We start from the raw sequence: 27,147 nt of genomic DNA, 5'->3' as shown, positions 1-27,147 counted from the left end.
CTGCGCATATCGTTAGTGCACCTGTATGCGAGACATAGTTACTGTCTACCAGAGTACACGGAATGAAATTCGTGAAGAATTTATGACCTGGAATCGTAATTTCTCCTCTTAAATATCCTGCCAGTTGCACAGATCAGATGCGCTCTAGCGACAACCGTTCATTCATCAGCAGCCAAAGTGTAACATTTTGCATTTTCCGTCGAAACCTGTATGCATATCAATTTGTGTCCAGTTTGTTTTATATCTTCTCGGGGCGTCGTGGTGCGTCGTTTTTTTTTTTTTTTTTTGTCTAAGAGTGTATAAGGTATTTCTGCCGCTTTCCTAGCGTGTCTTCGTGGTGTAGTGGTTCTGTACGCTGGGTCGGTATTCCAGAAGTCCGTGGTTCGATTCCTGGCGAAGACGGTTGCTCATTTTTCACTCTCTTTTGCTTCCAAAAAATCCTAATGTCTCTACAGTGGCGCCCGAACTAAAAGGGTGTTGGATGATGATTTTCCACACCCAGGATTTGGCGATTGGGTCCCCTAAAAAACCCCAGTTACCCTTTTAAAAAGGGGAGTATATAAGGTATTTCTCCCGCTTTCCTAGCGTGCCTTCGTGGTGTAGTGGTTTTTCACGCTGGGTCGGTATTCCAGAGGTCCGTGGTTCGATTCCCGGCGAAGGCGGTTGCTAATTTTTCATCTCTTCTGCCTTTCCAATATACCTAATGTCTCTACAAGTGTATAATACTCCTTGGACTCTCAAAAGCTGTTTAGGAGGAATGAGATAAAATATCTCTTTCGATACGACAAAAGGCTTTATTATTGTCCTGAAAATTACGGTGTTTAAAGATTGTGAAAAATGAGGATTATCAAGTAGAACATTTGAAACACACACACACACAAAATTTATAAAAATATGAAAGCCTTCAGATTTTACATTACACCCTAAGCGGCGATTTTTAACATTTTATGTGTTACCTTTATTTATTAAATATCATGATATTCGCATTTAAACCATAAAATTCCATTCAGCAGCAATATTGCAAAATAATTTTAAATTGAGCATATTATTAGAATTTCCGATACACAGTCTCGCGCGCTGGAGATAATTTTTTTTCCCATACAGTGGTGTCATTGCTCGCTTTGAAATAGTTGAGTTTATTAATCAAAAACTCATAAATGTTCTACAAAATATCAAAAAATTATATAAAACGAATTCCAAATGTGGACTTTCAGATGCCCATATTCGATGGAGGATTGCGTTATTCAAAATTGGAGGGCTCTGTATACCGTTGTTTTATCACAGTGCGAGAAACATACATACATTTATGCAGATTTTTCATTATTTAATTTCTTTAAATATAACACAGGGCGATAATATTGGGTGGCAACAATTTGAAAAGTTTTACGCCGTTTTTAGTGTTTCACCGCAAAATGCCAAAACGAAATTGTGGGCCAGGCCTTGTGGGAGAATTGCCCCTTTGGACTAAAAATATTTTTGTAAGTACAATGGAAATTGTTTAAAATAGTGTGAATAGCATTATATGATTTTAATGATTTCAATTAATGAGTTTAATAAATCCAATGTCATTTCATGATATGCAGAGTACAATTTCTTAAAACATTTATAAATTTTAATTATGAACCGCAAGTACAGTTTTTTTAATTACACTTGTTCAATCAAACGTTCCAGTCCAAAAGTTCCAGGCATCAAACTCAGTATAAATTACACAGTCAGCTGTGACGAATACCAAAATTCACTGTATAATTTTTTTTCATTATTAATATATAAGACCTCGAACAAAAAATTGTCTTTATGAAAAGCGTAAAATATTAAAAAAAATTAAAAAGCATCTTATATTAATAACTAAACAGATTAAATTTGAAAGTTAAGCAATAAAATGCTTATTATAAAAAATAAAAATTTAGTTTAAGGTTTTTAACATCTTAAGGTTAAGGTCAGCTGGTGTAATTTTTCCGATGCAGGTAGTAATTATTAATAATATTAAATCACATATTTTATTAACCAGTAACTAGCAGACCGGATATTTTAAAGCAAAATTAAATATCTTACTATTTGCCGAATGGCAACACACTGATGCGCGGAAGATAAAAATATTTGGTACTATTCGGTTTTGAGGGCCGTAAAAAAATTGCAGCGAAAATGTATGCGCAAAAGCGCCAAATTTAGCAAACGCGCCCATTTAACAGCGCGCCAAATCTAGCGTACGCGTTGATTTCAGATTGCGTAAGTTTATATAGTTTTATATTTCTTAAGACGCCATTGACATCATAGTTTAATTTTTAAATCTTTTTTTGATATCCTATGGATTTAACAATTTGGGATCGATTCTGCACTTTACCGAGAATATTTTCAAAGAAAATTCATCATGCATTATAGAAAATTACGTTTGAACAACCAACGAGATGAAATTATGCTTTAGCGATAAGTCGCTAGCGAAATAGCGATGAAGGCATCCGTTCAGTTATGTTTAGCAATTTTTATATAAATTATAATAATGATCTGAAATAGTTATTTACTCTTATGCTTCCATTCAGTCATGTTTAGCCTTTTTCATATAAATTATAATAATAAAAAAATATTATATGACATTAACCTTTCATCTAAATTAAAACATCAATCTTAGATAAATATTTACTATTATACTTCCTTTCTTGACGCAATTATGAGGGTAGCCGCAATTATTTTTGGCAGCATTGGCATCAACAATAGTTTGGCGATTTTTACTGCCCTCGAAACCGAATAGTACCAAATATTTTATTTTGAGCAGTGGCAACCCATTGCATTAAAGTCGCTAAGTTTGTTGATCAAAATTCATTAAATTTACACAAAACATGAAATAAAACTAAAAGAAAACTCGAAATTCAAAATTCGAGGTTCACATGTTTGGGAGAAGAACTATCTGCGTTCAAATTTTGGTAAATTTGGTGCCTTGGCTTTGTCACCATGCGGGGAATATTCATACATACAAATTGTTAATTATTTGACAATAGAGTCTTATGTTGCATCACTCAGTTTAAGAAGAATTATGGAAAGCAAATTAAAAATAGCATATTAAGAGGATTATGAAATTAAGGAAAATCTTACCATATGCATCCGTTATGTAGTACAACCTCAGATCGTCATAAACATGGAATGCTCTTAAAGCTGCCGCCTTGAATAAGAATAACATAAATAAATACTTAATAATGAGACATAATTAAATAAATTATTGCATTTATTAAAGATTTCAGGACATTTGACATAAAGTAATTATTTCAGTTGGTTTACATTTTATAGATGTACTAGCAGCTTCGCTGCCAGCCTTCGTCTGGCTTTTAAATGTACCGGAAATATGGCTGAAGGGAACACCAAACGTTAAATTTAAAAACTTCGTAGAATTTTACTCTGCAGAACAACTTCATAAAAAGTTATTACGTATAACAAAATTACAATGAAATAAGCAATATCCCTTAATACAAATATTAATTATCCTAATAAATAAATTAACCAACTTCCCTTTGCAAAATCGTAAGAACTCAAATGGTATAAAGGAGGTTAAGAACTTTGTTTCCTATAAAATCAATCAAAACTTTTCAATATCTTAAAAACAGTGAAATGAGCAATAAGTAACATAAAAGAATGCAAAAAACAAAAAATTCTGAAAAGCAAAGTATAATTAATGATATTTTATCTTATATTTTCAAGAGAAAAAAATTACAATGAAATAAGCTATATCTATTAATACAAATATTAATTATCCTAATAAAAAAATTAACCAACTTTCCGTTGAAGGGAAAACATCACGCAAAACTTTTCAATACCTTACAAACAGTGAAATAAGCAAAAAATAACATGAAAGCAACTCAAAAAACATAAAATTCCGCGCATAATTTTACTCTGCACAACTTTAACAAAAAAATTTAAAAAAAAAATCAATAAAAATGTATTATATATATAAATGACAATGAAATATGCCAATCTACTTAAGAAATACGATGAAAAATTGTTGCCAAACCCATATTTCTAAAAGAATGAAACTATTCAAAATGATGCGATTTCATCAAAAATCTATCAACAACAATAAGACGGCAAAATTGTTGCCAAAATCACATTTTTAAAGATGTGAGATGTGAGAAGTGTACTCGTAATGTTCATTTAAAAAATCTTTTAAAAATACAAAATATTATCAATTTTTCCAAAATTCTTTTTGTAAAAGCAGTCGCAAGGATAAAAGTTTAACGTGTCCAAAAATCAAAAAAAAAAATAAATAAATAAATAAATAAATAAAAATAAAAATAAATAAATAAATAAACTGTACATTTTAAAAAATAAACGTTTTTAAAAAAAATCCCGTTGAAAAGGTGTTAAGCTCCCTTTGTTAAATAAATTCGTATTTAATCGATTTATTGAAGCACGAAATTTATTTTAAGTTCGTAAAATAGCTAAGTGCTTACGTTTCATGACGATGTGAAAATGGTGTAGAGTAAAATCTCGCTTTCCTATAGCCCATTATGTCTCAAAATGACGCGATTTCGTCACAAAACATAAAATAAAAAAAATTCTAATTCGAATTTCGAAAAAATCGCTTCGAGGTGCACTGGCTCTTGTCTAGATGTACCTATATACCAAATTTCGTAGCCGTGGGTCTATTAGCTAACGCGCAACGCGAACGAAAGACACACACGGGCAAACTCTTTATTTTATTATATGTAGAGATTAACAATAAAACCCTCTAGAATAATTTTACCTTCAACATTTCTTTAACGTTTCAGTAACACAAAATAAATTTTGTTCTTCTGAATGTGCTAGTTGTTTAAAAAAAACTAAATGGATTAAAGTATCTATACCCAGTCCGCATAATTCTGGATGCTTTCCCTGCGAAATACTTATCTATGACTTCTTGATAATTCTCAGCATTCAATGGAAGATTTTTGTAGTCATGTTAAAACAAAGACATCTCAATTCATTACTGAATCTCCACTAAAATGGCATGTGTGTTTTTTACTCTTTTTTATCCTCATAATATTACCAGTAATGTAATGTAATGTAATGTAATATGTAAGTGTGCTGCAACCCTCCTGGCCGATAATAATCGGCATTATAATTAACACAGCGCACCCAACAGAGACAAACAAAAATACAGTTAAAAGATTAAAACAAAAGATTAAAACACGTATTAAAATAAAAATACAGTTAAAAACATCAAAACAAAATTCCCAGGCCATTTATAAAGTTCATCAAATTATTGCGGCAGTAGAATTCCTCTATGTTACCATGTTTTTCCCTAATAGTTATATTATCAGTAATGCAGGATGTCATTGTCCACTACAATCAGATGTGTGAACTGCAAGCTGTGTGAAAGAACTCTTTTTTTTCGCTCGCGATAGAATTCAGACGATTATTCCACCGTTAAAACCATGACTCCATTAAGACGTTGCATGCAAAAGCCAGTAGCTTCCCTAAATCTGTAAATAATATCCATCTACGAGTGGAATCATTTCATAGTGTGTAGTAACTATTCGTGTTTTCATTAAATATTCAAGTTATCTATAAATCGGGCTAGTTTATTAGCTTAGACAACCATCTCTGAAGTAAATTCAGGATAAGTAAGTACCGATCCCATAGTAATAGAATCGTTTCGTACATCCAGTTTAAACCTTTTTCTTCCCTAATATGATGATAGTGATGTGAATAATGATAATTTAATTAATGATATGCATAAGCATATATAATTTGTTTGACTCTTGAATTTATGTTTTTAATATCTTATCCATACGGTATAAAACATCACTAAACATATAGCAGTTTGAATGAAGCAATCGAAAAATTCATCTAATTTTCTGCTTTTAAACTATTTACCTTTGAGTCCCAGGCATCAAAAAGGCTGTTATAAATAAACACTGCACACCGAAGATTCTCAAATAAACACTTTTTTATTTGCAGCATGTAATTCTGCCAGGCAAGTTGAGAGAATTTAGTATTCTAATACGTAATATTTTAAGGAATGTTGGTTTTAGAACAATAATACACTGAAATTAAATATTGTTTCCACTCACAAGCTGCACTAAAAAAATATCATTTGTATTTATAGAAAGATAATGTGCTTATCTGTATAAGGAAGAGTCTGTCTGTCTATGTGTGTGTTTTTCATTCGTGCTGCGCGTAAGCTAAACCCAGGGCTGCGAAATTTGGTACATAAGGTGCTGAGCCAGTGCACCTCTAACCGATATTTTTTCAAAATTTGGATGAGTTTTTTAAAAAAAATAGTTTATGTTTTTTGATGAAATTGTATCAAATCTATAATTCTTTCTCATCACTATTGCCATTGTTGCTGATATCAGCACTGTTGCCACTCGAAAAAATGAGGGCGATAATTCTGTGCAGTTTTTAAATTAAAATTTTATCTTGGATACTGGACGTTTGTCGAGATATTAAGAAATATTACTTATTTTATTATAATTTTTTTATATGTAATAAATTTTTATTGAATTTTTTTTGGGAGGAGGTGATAAAGTTGTTTTGCAGAGTAAAAATCTGGGCAGTTTTTTAATTTAATGTTTGGCCCTTTAGGCATTTTTCTGGTACATTTAAAAGCCAGACGGAGGCTGGCCGCGTAGCGGCTAGTATTAAAATAAGTAAACGCTTAAGAAGCAGACGATAACAATGTTAATACAAAAACTCCGTTAAAGCAAATACGGTTTATAAGGAACTAGCGGAAGAAATGAACTTTATGGATATTTTTTTTTTTTTTTTCAGAATTTTTGCAAGTTTTAACTGAAAAATTACTAACCCTTCAAATCATTCACATTTACTATGTTAGAAATCTTTCTCTCTCTCTAAACAAAGGTTATTACTAGTTCTTGGAGAACCAGGAAACACAGTAAGCATATCTTAGGACACCATATGGTGTTCGTTACCATTGAATCATAGAATTTGAATGGGTTTTCTTATTCCATTCAAGTTCTTTGACTAAACTGTCAGACAGAGTTGTGCTGATGCTATGATGGAAATTTAGAAAAAAATTTTATTTATGAAATGAAGAAGGAATGATAGATTTTGACGAGTATTTTTGCTTAATAATAATTTTAATCAACCATTAAAGTTGTAGAGAGATTAGGTATTTTGGAAGCAAGAGACATGAAAAGTATGCAACGCCTTCGGCGGGAATCGAACCGCGGACCTCTCAATTACGCGCTGAGCGTGCAGACCACTATACCACGAAGGCTTGCTAAGAAGGCGGGAGAAATACCTTATAAAAAGAATTTTTTAAATTATTGCCTTCCTAAAGAAGTCGTTCACTTCTTTTGGGAGATATGTCAGTGCTAATTGTTTTATCTAATTATTTAGTCTTTTTTGTGATTTATAATCAGTATTTGGAGTTTTTTCTGATATAATCTATTTTTATAAATTTTTCTTTATTTCACTTCATGGTGTTTGCCTGTATGATCAAAAGTTTGTCATCGATTTTTAAACTACTTTCTTAGAAGTTAGCAAGTTCAGATTTTGTTCACGCTTTGTTTGCGGATGATGATACAATGTGATGGAGAGGGCTTTTCTGTTCAAAATTCGATTTAGAATTTCATTAATTGATCTTGAAACGATTTTTCGGATATATCTTTATCTAACGAACACATTCAAAAGTTATAATTTTACATTTCTGCAATTTACAGTTTTATAATATTTTACAATTAACAATTTTACAATAAACTTACAATTTTACACTTGGTAGAGATAAAAAGAATGCTTTAAAAATTAATTTTAAATAGAATTTTAACCTAATTTTTGAATTTTTTGGCAAAATTCTGGCATTTTTTTGTACCGTTTGATGTAATAGAACTCTTAGAAGTGAAAGAGATATTATTCATTGCCAAAAAAATTTATTTTAATGGAATGATTCTGTTTGTTAACATACCATTAAGACAAAAAAGTTGTGACAAAAATGTAATTTTTGTATAAAATAAGTTTTTATTTATTTTATTATTCCAAACTCATTAACAAACCTGAAAGAGAAAAATTATTTATCATACAGTTTAATAAGAGAAAAAGGATTAAATACTTTTCTTTACAAAATTCATCAACAGTTTTATATTAAAGCTTATATATGTTATTAGATAGTCGCATGTAAACAGGCTGTGGATTGAAGGATGTGATTTGGTGCTTTCCGAAGAAAAGTATTCCTGTTCCAAAATTCAGAATCTTTATGAAATGTAAGGCACTAAAATTTCTAAGTGCAGAATAAGCAACATTATTAATCAGAAAGGGAAAAACCGTCAATCATTACTTCTGCGCGGAAAAAAGGATTTAAACGAATACCTGAAAAAGGGGCACTGCGGGAGGGGAGGGGCCAGTTCTATATCTCCCGTTCTACTGGGCCGATTGACGAAATTCAAATTGCGTATTTCATGTCTTGAAAGCGCGATTTAGGATATATATTAGATTTATATATATCATCATTCTAACATAGGTATTTTGACACAAAATCGGACGTTTTCTGAATGTTTTTCCATATTACGATTCTACGACTCAGATTATGCCAAAATGACAAGTTTTGTAAAAATCGCACGAGTAGTTTTAAAAAATTAGTTCTCAAAACTTTAGCTCCTCCATGTTAATTGAATTTGGTATATATTTATTAATATCTCATTTTTTATGAAACTTTTTTGATTTTTCCTTTCACATTTCGAAATTTAGATTCATTCTAAATAAAATTCGTCCTTTTTTGTGATTTATTTTTAAAATTTGTATTTTTAAATAATTTTTATAAATTTTTCAAAAAACATTTTGTTTTATAACCTATAAAATTTTTACCATCATCTTAAAATAGGTGTATTTCTAAGCATACCTGCAAAAAATTAGACTTTTTTATTCAAACTTTTCTAAGATATACACGATTTGACATATTTGCGCGGTTTGAAATTTGGCATCTTTTCTGAGCGATAATAACGCCAGATGTGGTCTGTGGATTTTGATACAGTGAATTGCCACAGCTATTTTTAAACTTAAATTTCAAATAAATTTTTACGGAGAATTAATTATATGAAATATTTTTCCTCAATGATGCGTAATAAATATTTATTAATACTATATGAAAAGCTATTTTTTTAAATCGTAGATGATATTATTCAAATTTTTAACTTTTTTTAAAATTTCTTTCTTTTTTCCTCCCCCTTTTTTATGTTTTAAATATTTGTAAGAGTAAATTTTTACGTTCGCCGTGTTATGGTCTGCTACTTTACTTCATTTAAATTTAATTGTCTAAAACTGTTAAAAGTCAGTTTGATGTTCATTTTCACAGTGTTTTTAAGCAAAGAAGACGTTGACACTTTGGGTCATGTCCCAGCTTTAAAAAACATATATATAAACATAAATTTTTACATTAATCCTCTTAGAAATAATGTTTTAAGTAGTAATTTTCTCTCGTGTTGTAGATTATATAAAAACATCTTTAATACGGACATTTTTAGGCTTAAAAACTCTAACTAATATGATTAAGATTTTTTTGCACCTGATATGAGAATTCGTCACTCGGTGGTACAGGATAAGCGCTGCTGGAATTTCTTTGTGATTTATTTCTTTTTCATTTAAAAAAAAATTTAATTCAAATATTTATCCTTTGGACTTTGCTTTAAACTTTATTTATAGTTAAAATGTCTAGAAGCTGTCTTCAGCTGAAACGCATTTAATGCAACTGATATTTTAAAAAAAAATTGACAAGAATGCAAAATTAATAGAAGTGTAACAATCTAGAAATCTTAATTTTCTTGTTTCAGCAATGAAAACAAATATAGAAACAAAGAAAAAAATTGGGGAAGAGCAAAAATTTAAAGGGGGAATATTTTTCAAGGAAGTTGGGTGTTCAAAGAGAAAACACTTGGACGTGTACACGAGAAAATAGCAGCAATTGAGTTTGTGCTAACGAAAAGGACTAAAACGATATCTTTTCAGATTAAAGTGAAGAGCGACTAGTTTTTCGACTATATCGTTGTATAAATTTAATTTACTTCATAGGACATCATATCGCATCATAAACGGTGCATCCCATCATTTCTCAGTCGAATTATTTAAAGATTCTAGAATTTATTCAGTGATGTATATGTTACCGTGAAAGACCGAAATTGGAGAATGTCGACTTTCTCCGAAGAATGTCAACATTCACCAAATACCTCGGTAAAAGATCGAATATTGCATTACATTCTTGTACATTCCGACCCTCACCGGTGTATGCCGACAATCACAGATATGCTCTGGTGTAGGTCGAAAAGAGAGGTCATAAAGTGTCGTAATAGTTTAAGTTGTTGCAATAAATAAGATTTGAATTATATAATTTTGTAAGTTTCTTATTACTATAATTCTATTTTCTCATTTAGAACGTAGTGTATAATTAAATACGTTTTTAACTTCTATTATTTTCCTTCCTCATTTTGAATGTACTGTGTGTTTTAAGTTCTTATGGTTTTAAGTTCTTATTTTAAGTCTCAAGTGCGTTTTTTTGAGACTGAATGACGGAGAAGAAAATATAATATTCGGCTCTAGTGTAGAACTGGGTGCCCTTCGATCAGCCACAATTTCTTGCAAAATTTTGGCGATGAAATCTCATTTCTGGTTACCATTAACTTTGTTTTAGCTTCCTGATTTTTTTTAAATAAAAATAGATTGATGTGGACATGGACAAATTTAAAGCAGTGCGCAATGCCTAGTTTATGCAATTTTGGGATGTTTTTTTAAGCGAAAACAGATCGATGTGTACATGGACACAGAGTTTTGCAATTCTTTGACTTCTTATTTTGGTTTTGTGTAGCGGCCATCTTGAAATTGTCTTCCTGGCGCCGATCTTGGCGTCAAAAGAGAATCGCCAAAAAACAAGGGGCACCAAGTTGTAAACTTTTACCTAATATTCTTATATGTTCAACATTCACCATTAGTACATGGTGAATGTCGACATTTACCGGTGTAAGTCAGAAATAAGAGGATTTGGAAAATATTTCGGACATACACCAAGCGATTAGGTGAATGTTGACATTCACCGGTGAAAGTCGACATTTTCCGGATTTCGGTGTTTCACCGTAACATATATAAATATCAGCTAAAGACGTTTTCCTTCTTGATAAAACCTTTCATCTCAAGCCTTCAAAATGCTAAGCCTGTAAAGACTGATAAAGGCTCTGACTAAATACTGATGAAATAGATTGATTTGGATTATTAAGTTACGGCAAAGTCAGGCTATCTGCCTTAAAGGAGGGATGCTTTCGTTGAAGATTTTTCTAAGCGAAACCAGCTCGTATACACGTTACACATGAGAAAAACCACGAAATGTGCCCTTTTGAAATGGAAGGCGATAAATTTATTTAAAATTACTGTCAGAAATACCAATATTGTTTCGAAAAGTTGGATGCTTTTTAATATACTTGCACAATGCAGAAAAAAAGAGCAAGCCATTAAGAAGAAAAAATAAATTTTTGCATAAAATTTAGTAATTTTTTTTTTATTTTATGATATTTGATTCTTGTGATTTCAAAAATAAAATATTTGACTAAAATATTGTTGCGTGCGTACGGGTTCGTTATGAAGTGAATGCACAACTCCGATGAAAAATGAACAAAACTTTCTATTATCACAACAAAAATGCTTAAATTTTCTCAAATTATCATGCAGTATTACAATATCTCACAGTAGTTATTTTTTAACTACTCAAATGTACAATAGAACGTAATTCAAAACAGCTAAAGAACGCTAATCCGCGAATTCGCTATAATCAACAACAGCAGTTTTCTAAACAACAACAAACTAAGCAACTACTACAAACTGAGATGTTTTCCTCCTTTTATAAGATTTTACAATCACGCGCTAGAATTTTTCCGTACTTTCTCGAAATCAAAAAGAGATATTTATTTATTTAATGGACGCGCTCTTGCATTTTCAATTTTCCGGCTTAGCTTTCTTTTAATATTCGTCACGCGCTGCACTGCGCGAGAAATAAAACCATTTAATTTATAATTAAACTAACATTAGCTTTTTAAATACCAAATTCGTAACACTGCCCCCTTCCCAAGGACTGCACGTCCCGGGCAGTACAATCCCTGGACAGGAAGCTAAACTTACAACTGTGGCATAAATATTACATTACAATATCAAACAACATGAACAATAAATGCAATAACTAACTTAAACAAATCAAATGCTATCAAATACTAAATACAAAACAAATACTAAATACAAATCAAATACTAAATGCAAATCAAATACTAAATACAAATCAAATCAAATACACATTTAAAAACAAAATGGACCATGGTCTTATACTATTTACAATTATTTACATTATGTACTATGGCCATAGTAATGAGCTAACCTGTCGTAATGAACGACTTTAGGTTTAGAGTTCGAAGACTTACGAATCCGAACCACGACGTCATTCAGCCTGTTTAGAACTGTGTACGGGCCATCCCAAGGTGACTGTAATTTCGGACAAAGTCCTTTCCGTCTAGTCGGATTCCACAACCACACTTTGTCTCCTTCGTGGAATTGCTGTTCAGTAGTTCTTGTCGTATCGGGTCTTCATCTTCTCCGTCGCTAAGTTGACTCGCTCTCGTGCAAAGTTGTGCATCACTTCAAACCGGGCCTGGAGATCTTGAATATATTCCTCAGACGATGAAGGAGCATCTGGAGGGTGGCCAAACAATAGATCACAAGGCAGACGAAGGTCACGACCGAAGAGCATCTGTGATGGAGAATAGCCGGTAGTCTCGTGGACAGCACTGCGGTAAGCCAGTAAAAACAGCGATAATTTCTTGTCCCAGTCCTGCTGGTTTCTGGAAACCACTAATGAGAGGTTATTAAGGATGGTTCGATTGAACCTTTCTACCATGCCGTCCGACTGGGGATGTAATGGCGTCGTTTGGGTCTTGTCAATGCCGAGTAGTTTGCATAGTTCTTTGATTACTACCGAGGTAAAATTCCTTCCCTGATCGGAATGTAACTGAAGAGGCTCTCCGAACCTGGAAATCCAGTGCTGTATCATTACCTCAGCTACTGTGACAGCCTCTTGATCAGGAGTAGGACAAGCTTCAGGCCACTTGGTGAAGTAATCAACGACAACGAGTATGTATTTGTTGCCATCAGCAGTTCGTGGCAGAGGTCCCAGAATGTCAAAGGCGATTCGTTCAAAAGGCGCCCCTACGTTGTAACGTTGCAGCTTGCCTCGGCTGCGTCTCTTAGTTCCTTTCCGACCTGCACAGGCATCGCAAGATCGGCACCACTTTTGCACGTCATCCTTTGCATTATTCCAGTAAAAGCGCTCACGAACTCTCTGTAAGGTCTTCATTATTCCAAAGTGACCTCCCGTAGGGCTGTTATGTAGTTCTTTAAGGACATCAGGAATGCGGGATCTTGGAAGTATCAGCTGCCATCGGAACGTCTTCCCATCATCCGATTCGAATTTCCGGTATAAGACGCCGTTTCGAATGTGAAGTGAATCCCAGAGTGCCCAATATTGTTTGGTTGTAGGACTACAGATAGAAATGTCCTGCCAGGTAGGTTTTCTGTTTGACGACTCCATTAGATCAATTATGGGTTTAATGTCGCGGTCTTCCAGCTGGTCTTTTCTGACTTCATCATCACTCCACGGTTCTCGATCAGCCGATGTTGATGTTGTAATTTGTCTTGCGACCGGAGTCAGCAGCTCGTATTTCGCTTCCACCCTGGAACAATATCGACAGTTTTCTTTGCAAGGTCTTCTAGACAGGGCGTCGGCGTTTCCGTGTGATGATCCCTTACGATGACGGATAGTGATGTCATATTCTTGGAGTCTGCATCCACCTGGCTATTTGACCCTGAGGATTCTTGAAATTTAAAAGCCAGGTCAATGATGCATGATCGGTGCGGAGCAGGAATTTTCTGCCGTATAGATAGTGATGGAACTGTTCTACAGCTTTGACTATGGCGAGCAACTCTTTCCTGGTGACACAATAATTCCTCTCCGGTTTAGACAGGCACTTGCTCCAGTACGCCACTACACGTTCTTGGCCGTCTATTTCTTGGGACAAAACAGCACCGACACTTTCATTGCTCGCGTCGGTGTCGAGAATATATGGTCGGTCGTGCTGAGGATACGTCAGGATTGGAGCAGATGTTAAAGCCTCCTTTAAGTTGTTAAATGCATCGTCGCATTCTTTTGTCCACAAGAACTTTTGGTTGCTCTCTGTCAGCTTGTGAAGGGGTCTTGCGATGGAAGAAAAGTCCTTCACGAATCTCCTATAGTAGGTGCAAAGCCCTAGGAAGCTTCTCAGCTGATGGACATTTTCGGGACGTTTCCAGGATTTAGCAGCTGATACCTTTTCAGGATCCGTGCGCACACCTTCTGCAGAGATGACATGTCCCAGGTAAGTCACTTCCTTTCGGAACAATTTGCATTTAGCGGGACTCAGCTTTAGATTGGCTTCTTTCAGTTTCTTAAGCACCTTTCTAAGATTTTCTAGATGCTCTTCAAAACTCTTTCGGACGATGATGATATCGTCCAGGTGTATCAGACAGGCTTCATAGGAAAGTCCTTTCAAAACAGTCTCCATGAGGCGTTCGAATGTTGCCGGCGCATTACACAGTCCAAACGGCATCACCTTGAATTGCCAAAGCCCTTGTCCCGTAGTAAATGCCGTCTTTTCTCGGTCATGAGGGTGTATTTCTACCTGCCAATACCCACTCTTTAAATCAAGCGTTGAGAACCACTTGCTTCCAGAAAGAGTGTCTAGAATGTCGTCAATTCTAGGAAGAGGGTAACTGTCTTTCTTCGTAACCTCATTCAACCGGCGATAGTCAACGCAAAATCTTGTTGAGCCGTCTTTCTCTCTGACGAGAACGATGGGAGATGCCCATGGACTTGTTGAAGGCTCGATGACATCGCCTTCTTCCATATCTTTTAACAGTGTTCGCACCTCTTCCTGTTTAGCAAACGGCAGACGCCTTGGATGTTGCTTGATCGGGGGATGATCGCCGGTATCTATTCTATGTTGTGTCAAACTAGTTCGACCCACGTCAGAAGACGAGCGGGAAAAAACAACTTGAAGATCTTTAATAACGCGATCGGCAGCATTCTTCTCTTCATCGTTTAATTGCGCATTCTGAAGTAACTCCGATGTAATGCTTTCTGAAGACACGGATTCTTGGATGTTACTCTTTCTATCAACGGTGGTTACTGGAGTACATGTTGCAACCACTTCACCTTTCTTAATAACTCTCGCCTTCTCAGTTACATTGGCGACTCTCACCGGGATAACCGTTCTGGATAGGTCGACGAGTGTTGAGGCTACTAGTATTCCTTTTGGGCTATTACAGTTATCGGGATATTCTATGATGCCGTAGCGGAAATTTCTGTTTTCGGCTATGGATCCAGGAAGTAACAACTCGGTTCTTGCGGGAATTGTGATATCATCTTGAGCTATAATTTTGTGGATAGATTTCACTCCATCATTAATTCCGAATAGGGCTATGTCCTCAGATGTAGAACGCAATTCGTTATTTTTAAATCCAAGGAAAAATTGTATTTCCTTAGAAAGTCCAATCCGAGTATGCAAGAATCAGTGATCTCTGCTACATATGCCGTGTGATGGTAAGCGGCACTTCCAAACGTGATGTTAACGTTTATTTTTCCATCGATGTCGATCTTCTCACCGGACACAGTCTGGAGGGTAACGCAGGGCGGCGTCCAGATAAGTTTGTTTCCCAGTTGTTGAGCCAAATCTTTTCGGATGATGGTAACGTTAGCTCCTGTATCTATCGTCATATTGCAAGGAACTCCATTAATATGTCCTATTATAAAAAGTCCATTACTGCCGCCCTTCACTGCAGAAATCTGAAACGCTTTAAACTGGGGCTTTTCATTATCTGGCAACCTCCGCCCCACGAGATGGCCACTAATTAGTTTCCCTGCTGTTTGTTAGGAGCGGTCTTAACATCCGTACCCTGGGGTATTCTGCAGTTTCGTCGTATGTGTCCTTCAGCACCGCAGTTCCAGCACTTAACGGTCGGTTTCTTCTCACCAATATTCCGTCTCAAGGCGTTCAGTTGTCTAGTTAAATCGTCAAGTCGAGCGGTGACTTGATCCCCTGGCTCCTGGATTTGAGCAGCTCTGACTGGGTGGCGGTCTCGACGAGTGGCTTGCTGGGCTGCCTCGAATTTCATGGCGTACACTAAAGCGCTTTTCAAATCTTTAACATCCGCCATTCGCAGTGCTTTCTGTATTTCAGGGTCCCGGATGCCATCGACGAAATATTGCAGCGACAGGATTTCCCTCGTTTCTCTCGGGCACTCCGTAAAGGCGAGATGGGACAGCCTTTCAATATCCGTGGCGAGTTCCCTGAGTGATTGGGTGGGCTTCTGTTGACGGGATTTTAATTGAAGCCTGCTGTAGTCTTTTAAACATTTTTCGCCAAAGCGCAGCTCCAATGCGCCGGATAGAGCTTCGAAGTCAAGTCTTTGGTATTCAGGAAGCGTCTGCAGGATATCCGCTGCGTCTGCTCTCAGCGAAGCGGCGAGATGACAGGCCTTAGTTTGGGAATCCCATCCATTCGCATCCGCCACTATAGAAAATTGTGTTTTATACACTTGCCAGGAGGTCTTCCCATCATAAGTGGATAACTTCAGAGAGGGACGAGCAGGCATGGGTAAAAATTTAAAACCATCACTATTGTTCCCTGCCGTCGCTACGAATTTCTTTAAAATATCCACTTCTTTGGCTACTGCAGAAACCCTATCATCAATTTGTTGTTCGATTTGGTGTTGGACGGCACAAACTCTTCCTTCTATATGTTCTTTTACAGAAGAAACTCTTTCTTCTATTTCTTCTTTCACCGAAGAAACTCTTTCTTCAATTTGATCTTTTACAGAAGATACTTTTTCTTCAATTTGTCCAACTTTATTTTCAACTGTGTCAATTCTGCCTTCCATAGCTTCAAATTTATTTTCTATTATGCAGGTAATTTCTCTTTTCATTTCTTCTTGACCAGCTTGAACGGCTTTCATTTCGTCCTTAACGGATTCCTGGCCCAATTTCATTTCTTCTCTAAATGAGACAAAGGCTGATATTAAATGCCTTAATTGCTCTTCCATCGCTCTTGTTATTGGCATTCAAACCCCACTCCTGACACCAAAAATTGTTGCGTGCGTACGGGCTCGTTATGAAGTGAATGCACAAGTCCGATGAAAAATGAACAAAACTTTTTATTATCACAACAAAAATGCTTAAATTTTCTCAAATTATCATGCAGTATTACAATATCTCACAGTAGTTATCTTCTAACTACTCAAATGTCCAATAGAACGTAATTCAAAACAGTTAAAGAACGCTAATCCGCGAATTCGCTACAATCAACAAGAGCAGTTTTCTAAACAACAACAAACTAAGCAACTACTACGAACTGAGATGTTTTCCTCCTTTTATAAGATTTTAAAATCACGCGCTAGAATTTTCCAGTACTTTCTCGAAATCAAAAAGAGATATTTATTTATTTAATGGACGCGCTCTTGCATTTTCAATTTTCCGGCTTAGCTTTCTTTTAATATTCGTCACGCGCTGCACTGCGCGAGAAATAAAACCATTTAATTTATAATTGAACTAACATTAGCTTTTTAAATACCAAATTCGTAACAATATGAATAACATTTTAAGAAATTAAATATAGAATGATAAAATTGTGTAAAGCAATGGGCACAATGATAAAACTGTTTAAAGCAATGTATGCAAGTCATCCTAAATTAAAATGTCGGATATATCTCTCTCTTATTTATATATCTTTTTTGAATGGAACATTGATAGGCGTGTTAACTGTGATTTACTGTATTTTCTCTATTAATATATGCAGTTTTCAAACGCATCGTAGTCTGGGTCACAAAGTATTCTTCCGAAAGAAAACGCAATTTAAATAAATAAAATCAAATTCTGGAAAATTTATAATAATATATTATATTAATAAATATATTTAAAATGCGCAGTTCAAATGAATGAATTGAAAATTTTAAAACAATTATCTGAGGAGACCAACACAAACAATTAAAATAAAAGTTTAAAAATTTAAAAATTACCTAAAATAATAACTATGATAAAAAATATATAAAGAAAACTATTTGAAAAAAATAAACGATGCATCTTTTATTTAAACTACTCAGTTCAAATGGATAAACAGAAATTTTTAAAACAGTTGTTAGAGAAAAAGCATGCAACTTAAACAATTAAAATGAAATTCGAAAAAGAAAGAAAAAGTATTTAAAATAATAACATAATATAATATAAAGAACATTATTTGTAGGAAATAACGATGTCACTTTTTCCCCCTCACGCACAATGTAAAAAGGAAAAGGAAAATAGGTTGCCATATATTAAGAAGTTCGCCAAGTGAACTATGCGCCAATATAAATTTTTTAATTTCTCCGTAAGTTTCGCATCAAATCTTACAAAATTTAATATTTAGGCATAATTTGAGTCGTAGAATCGATATATGTAAAAAAATTGGTATGTTATTTCAGAAAAAGGTTCGATTTTGTGTCAAAATACCTATGTTAGAATAGTGCTATATATAAATCTAGTATATATTTTAAGTCACGCTTTCGTGACATGAAAAACGTAGTTTCAATTTTGTCATTCGGCCCAGTAAAACTTTTTTTTTTTTTTTTTCCCGCCAGTGTACGTACTGTTTGTTCCTAATGTTTCTAAAGTTAAACCATTAGTAAGAATAGAAAATCCACCAGTGACAAAACTCAACTGCAAAGTCTTTAAGTACACTTGTTACAACAATAAATAAAATAATGAACCAAGATTTACGAATTAAAAAACTTAAAAACATAATGTTCGCCAACATTTTCCGAACAGAATCTTATGTGAAAACTACTTCGGAAAATATAAATGGAAATATTTTTGATTTTTGATGAAACATGGACATACCTAAATGACTGCAACAAAAAAAAAAAGGTTCATTTATTATCGAAAACAAAAGGGGGAAAAGTACGAAGCTGGTTCCGCCGATGCAAGGGACGTTTTAGTAAGGGGTTTATGATTGTCGCCGGATTCTCTTGCAAAGGAAAATGAAAATTAAGAAGAGTAGGGAAATTCAACGTACTGTCAAGGCAGAGTTTTTCATCCAATATTTACGGAAGGAATTCAATTTCTTTATCCCAATGACTTTCCATAGAGTGAAACTTCATCAAGACAAAGCAACACGTCATACTTTGAAAAAAAGTGCTTTAAATGGCAAATTTTATATGCAATTTTGACGTAATTTCTGAATTTTTGGCAAAATTACTGCATTTTCTGCACAGTTTGATGTAATAGAACTCTTGGAAATAAAAGTCATTATTTACTGCTGTAAAAAGTACCACTTCATTCCTTGAAAAAATGATCACTGATACAAAGGGGGGCAGTTCTATATCTCCCGTTTTACTGGGCCGATTGACGAAATTCAAATTTGCGTTTTTTGTGTCTCGAAAGCGCGACTTAGGATATATATTAGATTCATATATAGCATTATTCTAACATAGGTATTTTGACACAAAATGGGACTTTTTCTGAAATAATATGCCAATTTATTTCCATATATCTATTCTAAGACTCAAATTATGGCAAACTGCTAAGTTTTGTTAAAATCACACGAGTAGTTTTTAAAACATTAGCTCTCAAAGTTTTACCTCCTCAATGTTAATTGAATTGGATATATATTTATTAATATCTTTTTTTTTAAACTTACTTGATTTCTTTTTCTAGAATTCGAAATTCAAGCTTAATCTAAATATAATTCTCACATTTTTATGATTTATTTTTAAATAATTTTTATGAATTTTTCGAAACAAAATTTGAATTTTAACTATAAGAGTTTTGCCCACATCTTAAAGTAGATGTATTTCTAAGAATACCTGCAAAAAATTAGAGGTTTTTATTCAAAATTTCCTAAGATAGACGTGAATTTACATTTTGGCGCGTTTTGAAATTTCGTGTACTTATTATAATGGATAATGACGCAAATGTGGTTTAGGCACTTCGTTAAAATTATTTGAAAGTATGAAAGATGTCTATTTTTCCGCTCGTCTGCAATGCAAAACAGGAAAGGGAAATTAGGTTGCTATAAATTAAGAAGTTCGCGAAGTAAATCATTCTTGGCGCAAACTGAAAAAAAAATCCACCAAGATAAAATTTTGAATTTCTCCGTAAATTTCGCACCAGGTTTTACAAAATTTTGTATTTACGCATAATTTGAGTCGTAGAATTGAAATATGGAAAAACATTGGCATGTCATTTCAGAAAAAGTCCGATTTTGTGTCAAACGGCCTATGTTAGAATAATGCTATATATAAATCTAATATATATCTTAAGTCGCGCTGTGGAGGCATGAAAAACGCTATTTGAATTTTGTCAGTCGACCCAGTAGAACGGGAGATATAGAACTATCTCATTTTTTTCCTCTTTTTTCTTTGCGCAGTGTACATATACCAGTGGTTGGGAACCTTTTTACCATTAGAGGCCACGTTTAAATTAGGCAGCAATAAGAGAGGCCGCATAAGCTGATTGACCTAAGAAAGTGACTTTTGTGAAATTATTATAGTTTTTCTATAGATTTAACAATTTATTGCATTATATAGAAAAAATAAAATATAATACTACAAAATTTTAAATATAATATATATATAAAATAATATAAAAATATTATAAAAAATACAATAAAAAATATTTGCAGCGGAATTTTGATTTACAAAGGCACTAAAAGATGCCTGCTGATGATGCTTCTCATTTTTCAACTTTTGAAGTGCAGCTTTTCGTGATTCACCTTCTAAAGCGAAATATTTATGTTGAGTCAAATAGCGTTTATTTGCATTCGCTTTTTTTAAAGTATTTAAAACTGTATTGCACAACAAACACATCATTTTATCTTTCTCAGCAGTAGAGAAAAAATCTAACTCCCATTCTACATTAAATGTTCTGTTTTCATCACCTAATTTTCTTCTCTTACTATTTGACATGATGGATAAAAAAACGAATATCAAATAATATCTTTAACAAAGTGTGTACTTTCTATAAATACAATAAAACCGTGTACCTGTTATAAACACGCACTGTTAACTACAGTTAGCTGAAGATTGCAACAGGGAAGCGTTGAGAGATGCGAGGCAGAGAAGCCAAAGCAAGGTGTGACACTCAAAGGGGAGATCTGAAACCGAGTTTTGTTTACTTCTTAGACAAGGTAGTTGTCGCTGCTATCTGTGTGCCAGAGCCTCGCTCGTGCGTGTTAGAGTCCGTTTCAGACTAGTATTCTGACGTCATGTTACAATATGACTGTCTTTGGCGGGATTTTTCACGCAAATGTCATGGCGTTGATGTACAATAATTGTTTGAAACGAACTCTACCATTTTGTACTAGGTGGCAAAGGGCCGCACAAGAACCTCGCGGAGGCCGCAGGTTCCCCACCTATGACATATACCTTGCAAAATTCCTTCAAGTTTCACATGTGGACTATTTTACCTTTGGTCTTTTGAAATGTGCTCTTTCTAATCGCAAACCCACCACAACTGATGGACTCTGGATTGTAGGGAAAGGGGAATAAAAAACAATATACTTGGAAATTTTACTAGAAGCCCTTCTATCTTGGAAATCATGATGCGGACTTATAATCCAGAAGAAAGGTTATCAGACGGAATGTTTTAAAAAAATAAACCTTTTACATTTTTAGCATTAATCAAAGGCTCCGCAATCGTTTTATAATGTGTACACAGCTTTTAACTGTATCTCCAGGAGTTTAACTGTAAACTCCAGGAGTTTAACTGTATTTAAAAATTTCTAGGAGCTTTCACTTAAATGCACTGTAAGAGAACTTTTTGACTGTAAGCGAACTATTTTATCGAACGCCATCTAGAAGCGAAGTGAGCGACATGCAGTCAGTCGACCTCCAACTACGATGAGTATAAGTTCTTCACTATTATGTCTCAGTAATTTCTAACTTTTAGTTTTAAATGTTAATTCTAAATGTTCGGTGTTTCGTTTTAGCAAATGTTCTGTTCTGATGTGTATTTTCTATGTAACTGTTCCTATGCTCTGTTAATGAATCCATTTTAGAGCTAGCCGGCGTTTGCGTTTATAGAAGAACAGTTACAGCACTATAATATTAAACAATTTTGGACTGAAATTTATTAAAATTGCTATTTAAGTTAAAAAATCTAAGAACTACAACTACTTTAACAATTATTATTACACTTTTTAATTAGAAATCTATACAAAACATAAAATGTTTTGATATATATAAATGTTATTCGTACTTACAATGATCTGTTCTTTAGTTGCGTTTCTCGACACGGTGATTGTCCTAAACATTCTACTCTTCATCGAGCCATTTCCATCGAATACTTTTATAGTTTCTTTGTCGGGCAGAAAAAACATATATAAGAATTTTGAGAAACAACATTTGGAAGTTTTTTTATTAAACAAGAAGCATACTGTAAAAAGAAGTGAAAATTTTTTCTACTCTCAAAATTTAAAGCATCTACATTTGTGCATTCTACAATTTAGCATGCATATCTAAGCAAACAGAAATTTATACTGAACATTCTCATACCTTCATCTTTGTCCTTCTGAGAACTTTCATCATAATCTTTACTCTTCAGATCGCTTGACGAGGAAAACTCTTCAGAAATACTCCTAGCTGTTAAGGGAAGAAACAGTTTGCGGATAAATAGGAACATCCGAACAATGCGAAACATTATATTGAATTAATATAACATCAACTTATACTGCTAAAAGGAGCGCTTTGCTATGTACAAATCTCGCGTAGCTCAAAAGATTAACCGTAGAACGTTAAAATTTTGTATAAATTGTATATATATATATGTATACTGTAAATATATATATTTGTTTTTTCTTTAAAAATGATTGAATTATGTTGTTATTATGTTCCAGTTAAGGTTTTTATGTCTTTGGTTAATCTGCACGCAATAATTGTAGCATTATCAGCAATTTAAAAGTATGAATGCCGCTAAGCCTAACGAGACAGTCATTTGTTTACTCTCGGAACTTTTAGTAGAATAGTGAATGAAGTAAGTTGGTGCACCAACTTCAGAGTCTTTTTGCCCACCGTCATCGAAAGTTAATTTTCAGTTTTGTCTTCCTGCCCATTCGTGGAATTCTTGTTTTGCGCATAAACTTTAATTTTAATAGCAAAAAAAAAAAAAAATAATAATAATAATAATAATAATAATAATAATAATAATAATAATAATAATAAAAATAACTCTTATTAACTGTATTCGGTGTTTTACGTTTTTCTGTATTTTATAATTTTTAATGAAGATATTCTGAGTTTTTATGTATATTGGTCTTCCTCCAAAATTGTTCAACATACTATTCAAGACATGAGAAAACGAATTACGTGAAAAAAATTAGTTCCAAAAACACCGATAGGTGGCGCTATACAACAGAACATATGCTGAAAAGACACAAAGTACACTTTATAACACATTTTATTCGACCATACCAAACATTTATATCACAAAGACCTTATCGATGCAAGGGAAGCTGTTCAATGTGGTTTCCTTCTTCAAGATGTAAAATCTGCAGTCTGTGGACAGCTTGTTCAACTGCGGACCGTAATTGGTCGATTGAGATGCCTCTCACATGCAGAATGATACTGTCTTTCAAATCTGCCAAAGTTACCAGACGTCGTCGATAAACAAGATTTTTTAAGTAACCCCACATCCAAAAATCACGTGGATTAAGATCTGGAGAACGAGAAGGCCAGAGAGCGAAATTGCAGTTACAATGACAGTTTAAGTTTCTTAACTTTTTTGTGTTCTTTTTTCTCATATCAGCAATAGAAATTAAAAAAGAATATTTCCATACCTCATGTCTGTTTTTTTTTGGGGGGGGCGTGATTATTTGCGCCTTTTCAGCATATTTTCTGTTGCACATCGCCACCTATCGGTGTTTCTGGAAGTAATTTTTTTCACGTAATCCGTTTCCCCATGTCTTCACTAGTATGTTCAACAATTTTGGAGCCGTTACACTCAGTAGTTTGATGTATAGAGAGCTCAGATTAGGGATGTTTTCATTGTAACCACCTTGTATATAATTTAATAGGCCGTACATGGAAGTCATAAGCTGTCCACATGAGATATTTTATGAACAGTTTCTTGTACTAATAATATGAGGAATAATATTGATCTAGGATGATGGGTTTTAGTGTATAAAGATTTAGGAGAGAGCGGTTGAGATGAAGTCGGCATTCTCAGCGAATGGCAAATATTTTTCATGCAGGTCAGAAATCTGGCCATAATTACAGGGCCGATCCGCAAAGGCTACCAAAACAACTCAATGCGTGCTCAGTATTTAAGTGGGTGACCAATTAAGTACTTTGTAGAGACATTAAGTATTTAGGAAGCAGGCAAGATGAAAGGTTAGCAACGCCTTCGCCGGGAATCGAACCACGGACCTCTGAATACCGGCTCAGTGTGCCGACCACTACACCACGAAGGCACGCTAAGACGGTGGGAGAAATACCTTATATACTCCCCCTTTTAAAGGGCGACTGGGGTTTTTAGGAGACCCAATCGCCAAATCCTGGGTGTGGAGATTCATCATCCACGACCCTTTTAGCTTGGGCGCCTCTGTAGAGATATTAGGTTATTACGAAGCAGGCAAGATGAAAAATTAGCAACGCCTTCGCCGGGAATCGAACCACGGACCTCTGAATACCGGCTCAGTATGCTGACCACTACACCACAAAGGCACGCTAGGAAGGCGGGAGAAATACCTTATAACTTCATGGGTAACTCTTTAAGTATTTCACGGGTCATAACTTAAATGGTTTCATGATTCACCAATGAATTATTTCACGGGTGACCACCTAAGGACTTCACTGAGCGCCCACCTAAATCGTGGGTCACTCGTAATGGTGACCACATAATGGATCACCACGTAATATTTCATGGGTGACTACTTAAGTACTTCGTGAGTCACTGCCTAAGTACTTTATGGGTGACCACCTAAGTACTTTATACTTATCACTTACTTGTTCCTAGGTCAACACTTAACTGTTTTCTGAGTGAGTACTTAACTGCTTTCTCGATGACCACATAAATGCTTCATGGATCACCACGTAATTACTTCATGCGTGACCACTTTATTACTTCATGGGTCACCACTTAATATTTCGTGGATGGTTACCTAAGTACTTCATGGTTGACCACCTAAGTACTTTATGGTCATCACTTGCTTATTCCTAGGTCAACACTTAATTACTTCCTGGGTGAGTACTTCATGGGTGACCATCTAAATACTTCATAAGTCACCACCTAAGTACTAACAGGTCATCATGAATAAGTGTCCAAACAGTGATCTTAGCGCAGTTATGTGGTAAGTTTAACTTTTGTTTCGATGAGTAAACTACAGTGTATTTTGTTCAAATCATGTGTTTTTGGCCAATTAGCATGTATTTCAAGGATCCAAACTCTGTTTTTATAGCGAAGAGACTCTATATGTTTTTATAGCTTACAGTCAAAAGTCGTTAATTCGGACATCCATAATCCGGAATAATCTATAATCCGGACCTCAAAAGCTAAAATCTTTTTGCGCATGCGCCGCGTTGACGCATGCGCATCGGCGTTTTACGCGTGCGCGCAAGACATTTACGGCAGAAAACGTGAACCTTCAAAGACGCAAAGACAAATGATCTTGGCATCGGTTGCGAAATGTATTTATCTTTACTATGATTTATCTTGGCACTTGATTAAAACGATCCTTAAGTTGAATAATCTTTGTTCGGCGTGTTACTGTACTTCATAAACCGTTGTTTGGGAAAATCGGATTAGACGGTTTTCCACTGATTGGATTTTAAAACACGCTATTTCTTTGCAGGATTTTTTAACCAATGAAAACGAGGAGAATGTGCTTCCCTAAGGCAATAAGCAAATAGCTAGGAAACAAAAACCTAGTTTTGCAGAGGCTGTTTGCAAAATTTTTAAACAATATTCGTTGTATTTACGGAAATATTTTACTTAAAATTTTTCTGTTTTAAATGTTCTATTTGATAACTTTTATTCTTCACTATTTTTCTACACCGTAGTTTCCAAGACAATTAAAGACACCTTTTATAGTATCGGAAGAGTTATTTTATCCCATTCCTCTTCAACAGCTTTGCAAAGTCCAAGGAAGGTTGTAAGACGGTGTTTGGATAATGGTTGATACATCAGAAGATTTAGTAGGGATATGAGGGAAGGGTATGGCTTTTATACACGTTTCTTGTTCCATTTTTTTCTGGAACCCAAGAGCGGACTTTGTGGCTGCCTTGTTTTGACGCAAACTCATGTTTTGATGCTATTGATTGATGACACTGTAGGTAAAGAGAAGTTATTTCAAATGTGAAAATTCGGTATCAAGTACGTTCGTGATAATATGAGAAGTTGGTCTTAACACTTTTCTCTACTCTCTTTATTTTTAATTTGCCGTTATATAAAAAACTAGGAACAACCATAAATCCCTCTGAAAAACTTTCTTTAGAGTCATTGAACTATGGTTTAAGGTTTTCTTTTCTCGTCTTTGATGGTAATAAATGGATGCCTTTTTATTTCAGTCATTTAAATGTACCCAAGATTCATATATTGTGATAACATTTTTCCGTTTTGTCCGGATAAATGTTTCTCACAAAGAACTGTGCAGCGCGTTTTGCGATATGTTGTAGAAAAACACTATGTACATTATGTTTTTTTCGACTCAAATCAGAATAATCTCTTTGTTTATAGTTGATACTAGCCATTTTAATAATTTTTCATCTGTTCTTTGGCTTGGCGGATTCAATTTTAACATTTGAGATGTTACCATTCCAGCATTCGAAATATTCCGTTTTTTTCTTCGACATGTATTTGGAACATTTTCCACTTGAAGCCACACTGTGACTTTTTCCCCCCCTTTCTTGTTGACAGTAATACCTATCATATAACATTCCCTTTAGATATCGGAAAGGAATATTTTTCAAAGCGTTTTCTTTAACAACTAGGTACAAAGAATTTTATTCGGAAAGCGCATGAACATAGTCTTTCATCCATTGTTTCTTTAAAAGTGCCAATTTGCTCGAAAACAAAACTTTCAAATAGCAGACGATAATTAATACGAAGTAAAAGAAAATCTGTCAAATCAAAGGACAATTCCA

General features: G+C 34.3%; 1 protein-coding gene across 3 annotated transcripts in view; it reads right to left on the bottom strand.

The window, feature by feature from the left end:
* LOC118183390 (diacylglycerol kinase theta-like) overlaps positions 1-27,147 on the bottom strand; it is a 232,510-nt gene that overhangs the window by 70,077 nt on the left and 135,286 nt on the right. For all 3 annotated transcript variants that reach the window (XM_085816146.1, XM_085816147.1, XM_085816148.1), the window contains exons 7-9: positions 22,564-22,650; positions 22,272-22,366; positions 3,088-3,154 (exon numbers count right to left, since the gene is read on the bottom strand). In XM_085816146.1, coding sequence (XP_085672272.1) covers positions 3,088-3,154; positions 22,272-22,366; positions 22,564-22,650 — 249 coding nt within the window. The remainder of the gene's footprint in view (positions 1-3,087; positions 3,155-22,271; positions 22,367-22,563; positions 22,651-27,147) is intronic.

Source organism: Stegodyphus dumicola, chromosome 4, assembly GCF_044657685.1.
Source record: "Stegodyphus dumicola isolate Sdum_Otavi_A_Nest chromosome 4, ASM4465768v1".
NCBI classification, from domain to species: domain Eukaryota; kingdom Metazoa; phylum Arthropoda; class Arachnida; order Araneae; family Eresidae; genus Stegodyphus; species Stegodyphus dumicola.
This window is presented reverse-complemented; position numbering and strand designations above follow the sequence as displayed.